This window comes from Egretta garzetta, unplaced genomic scaffold (assembly GCF_000687185.1).
Source record: "Egretta garzetta isolate BGI_Z169 unplaced genomic scaffold, ASM68718v1 scaffold536, whole genome shotgun sequence".
Taxonomy (NCBI): Eukaryota; Metazoa; Chordata; class Aves; order Pelecaniformes; family Ardeidae; genus Egretta; species Egretta garzetta.
In genome coordinates, this window is record NW_009260068.1 from 1,038,950 (window position 1) to 1,041,273 (window position 2,324).

At 48.8% G+C, this 2,324-nt stretch overlaps 1 protein-coding gene across 1 annotated transcript in view; it reads left to right on the plus strand.

Annotated features, from left to right (window-relative positions):
* ECD (ecdysoneless cell cycle regulator) overlaps nt 1-2,324 on the plus strand; it is a 12,130-nt gene that overhangs the window by 975 nt on the left and 8,831 nt on the right. The window contains 3 exon segments of the mRNA XM_009641185.2: nt 150-237; nt 2,264-2,322; nt 2,324. The exon segment at nt 2,324 is cut by the window's right edge and continues 113 nt beyond it. Of these exon segments, the coding sequence (XP_009639480.1) occupies nt 150-237; nt 2,264-2,322; nt 2,324 (148 nt within the window).

Consider the following 2,324-nt stretch of genomic DNA (forward strand, 5'->3'; position numbering starts at 1 on the left):
GCCCGGCGGTCGGGGTGCTGAGGGGCAGCGCCTTTCCCCAGGGGGGCTTGCCCGAAGGGGCTGCCTTAATACTAAAAAAAAACCCAAAAAACCCGTTATCGAGCTGTGCGAGACCTTCCCTAGTGAGGAACCGATTTCTCCTTGCCCAGGGTCGATGACAACGATGGGGAGTTTCTCTTGATCGAAGCCGCTGATTTTCTCCCAAAGTGGCTGAACCCGGAAAACAGTGACAACAGGGTGAGTAGAACTTGTGTGCCGGTCGGCTCGCAGTGGCCTTTTACTTACCGGCCTGTTTTCTCCTGCACCTCCACCCAGCCGAGCTGTCTGCCTGCCCCTGAAAATCCAGAGAGCTGCATCCCTTACTGGTGAAGAAACTTCTGGTCAGGGCTCAAGGCTTGTTCTAATGAACAGCGTGGGTTTTTTTCAGCGCGGTCCGTTTTCATTCTGGTTGTAATGAGCTTCTTTATGCTTGCCGTGGCTGGAGGAGGCTGAGGGGAGCCCTCATCGCTCCCTACAACTGCCTGAGAGGAGGGGGGAGCCGGGGGGGTCGGGCTCTGCTCCCAGGGAAGGGGCGATGGGACGAGGGGCAGCGGCCTCAAGTTGTGCCAGGGCAGGGTGAGGTTGGGCATGGGGAACAATTCCTTCCCCTTGGGGCTGTCAGGCACTGGAAGGGGCTGCCCAGGGAAGGGGTCGAGTCCCCAGCCCTGGGGGGATTTAACAGCCGGGCAGAGGCGGTGCTGAGGGCCAGGGTTTGGGGGTGGGATGGCAGGGGTAGGGGAACGGTTGGACTCAATGGTCTTAAAGGGCTTTTCCAACCCAAACAATTCTATGATTCTATGAATGAGAGGCTTAACCACTGGAAACCTCAGCTACTAACACAGAGCACATGCGTCCTGAGAAACTACTGTAGGGATATCTGGAAATTGTTACAGGTACCAGGTGGTTCTTCCAGAAGTGGTTTGTTGATGGAAGGAAGAAAGAGAACGTTCTTACGCTACTATGTTCTCATGCTAATGGCAAAACTATGGAGGCTATGGCAAGAGTACGGAGACTACAGCCCTGCTAGGCTGTGAGACTGTGTCATTCAGCTAGATCTGACTCTTGCGCGTAAATCACTCTTTAAGAGTTGTTCTATAACACAGAGCAGCCTGAACTTTTTTAAAAAAAAAGTTTTCCTTCTCTCGCTGCTTCTCATGGTGGCAAATGCGAAGGCAGTGAAGCTGCCGTGCTATTGATCAATCTGTAAAAATCAGTAGGTTTGGCCAGCTTTCCATCTTCTGGGTTATTGGAGTGCAGGGAAAGCTTGGATAACATGGGAGCTATGGAATGTATTTGGCAGTGTAACGCAAAGATACCATATTGCTCTCCTCAGGAGCACTCCTGGATCCACCTGAGCTTTCTACCTCTTCTGTAGCCACTTGGATTTTTTTTCTACCACACTCTCGAGTGCTCAGGCATGAGGGTTTGCTGCCCTCAGACTGGGGAATGCTCAAGGCCGGGGTGGTGTTGACTCTACAAGGAGACAGACCGGGGCTGGCGTAGGTGAATTAGTGAGTGGACTCCTTCCCCCTGGGTCTGCAGCCAGATCACCTCGCTAGTAAAAATGCCACTGAGTTTCTTGGCAATGGATTTAAATGGAAAGAACTTACTTTTTCATTAGCAAAGTTTTGCTTAATTTTTTTTTTTTCCTACCACAAGACTCTCAAAAGGGTCGGAAAACAACACAAAAATTAATTGCAAACCTGTATCTGGACTATCAGCACTAAATTTTCCTTCCATTTGAAGGAATGGACGGAGTGAGAGAGTTGATATTACATTCCGTTCTTTTCTTAGGATCAGGAACCAACAGAGGTCGCCTGTATCCCCTGAAATAATGCTTTTTAGTCCCTGTCCTCGTCTTCAGCAGTTAGGTTATGCTGTCTGATTCCCCTGAAGCATATCTCTAGCGGAAGAGAAACTTTTGGTATTACTGTTACTAAGAAAACAAGATATATTTGGCCAAACTTGTTGCAGTTAAAACAGGGGGTTTTATTTACTGGTTGGGTCGTGATCTCTGGCATCTGTATTTACCTTATCTCCCATTAAAAAAACCCAACAACAGTATTAACAAAAAGACCTCCAGCTGTTTCCTGTATTATTTTGCTATTTGTCCTTCAGTATTTTCTGTGTTTAAACAAGTACATTCGTATGTGAAATGAAGTTTTGCATTGCTTAGCGTGCGACTGCGCTTACCCCGTCTGACGAGAATGTTACTCTCTGCCAGGTGTTCTTTTACAAAGGAGAACTGCACATCATTCCGCCCTCAGAGACTCAGGAGCAGGAAT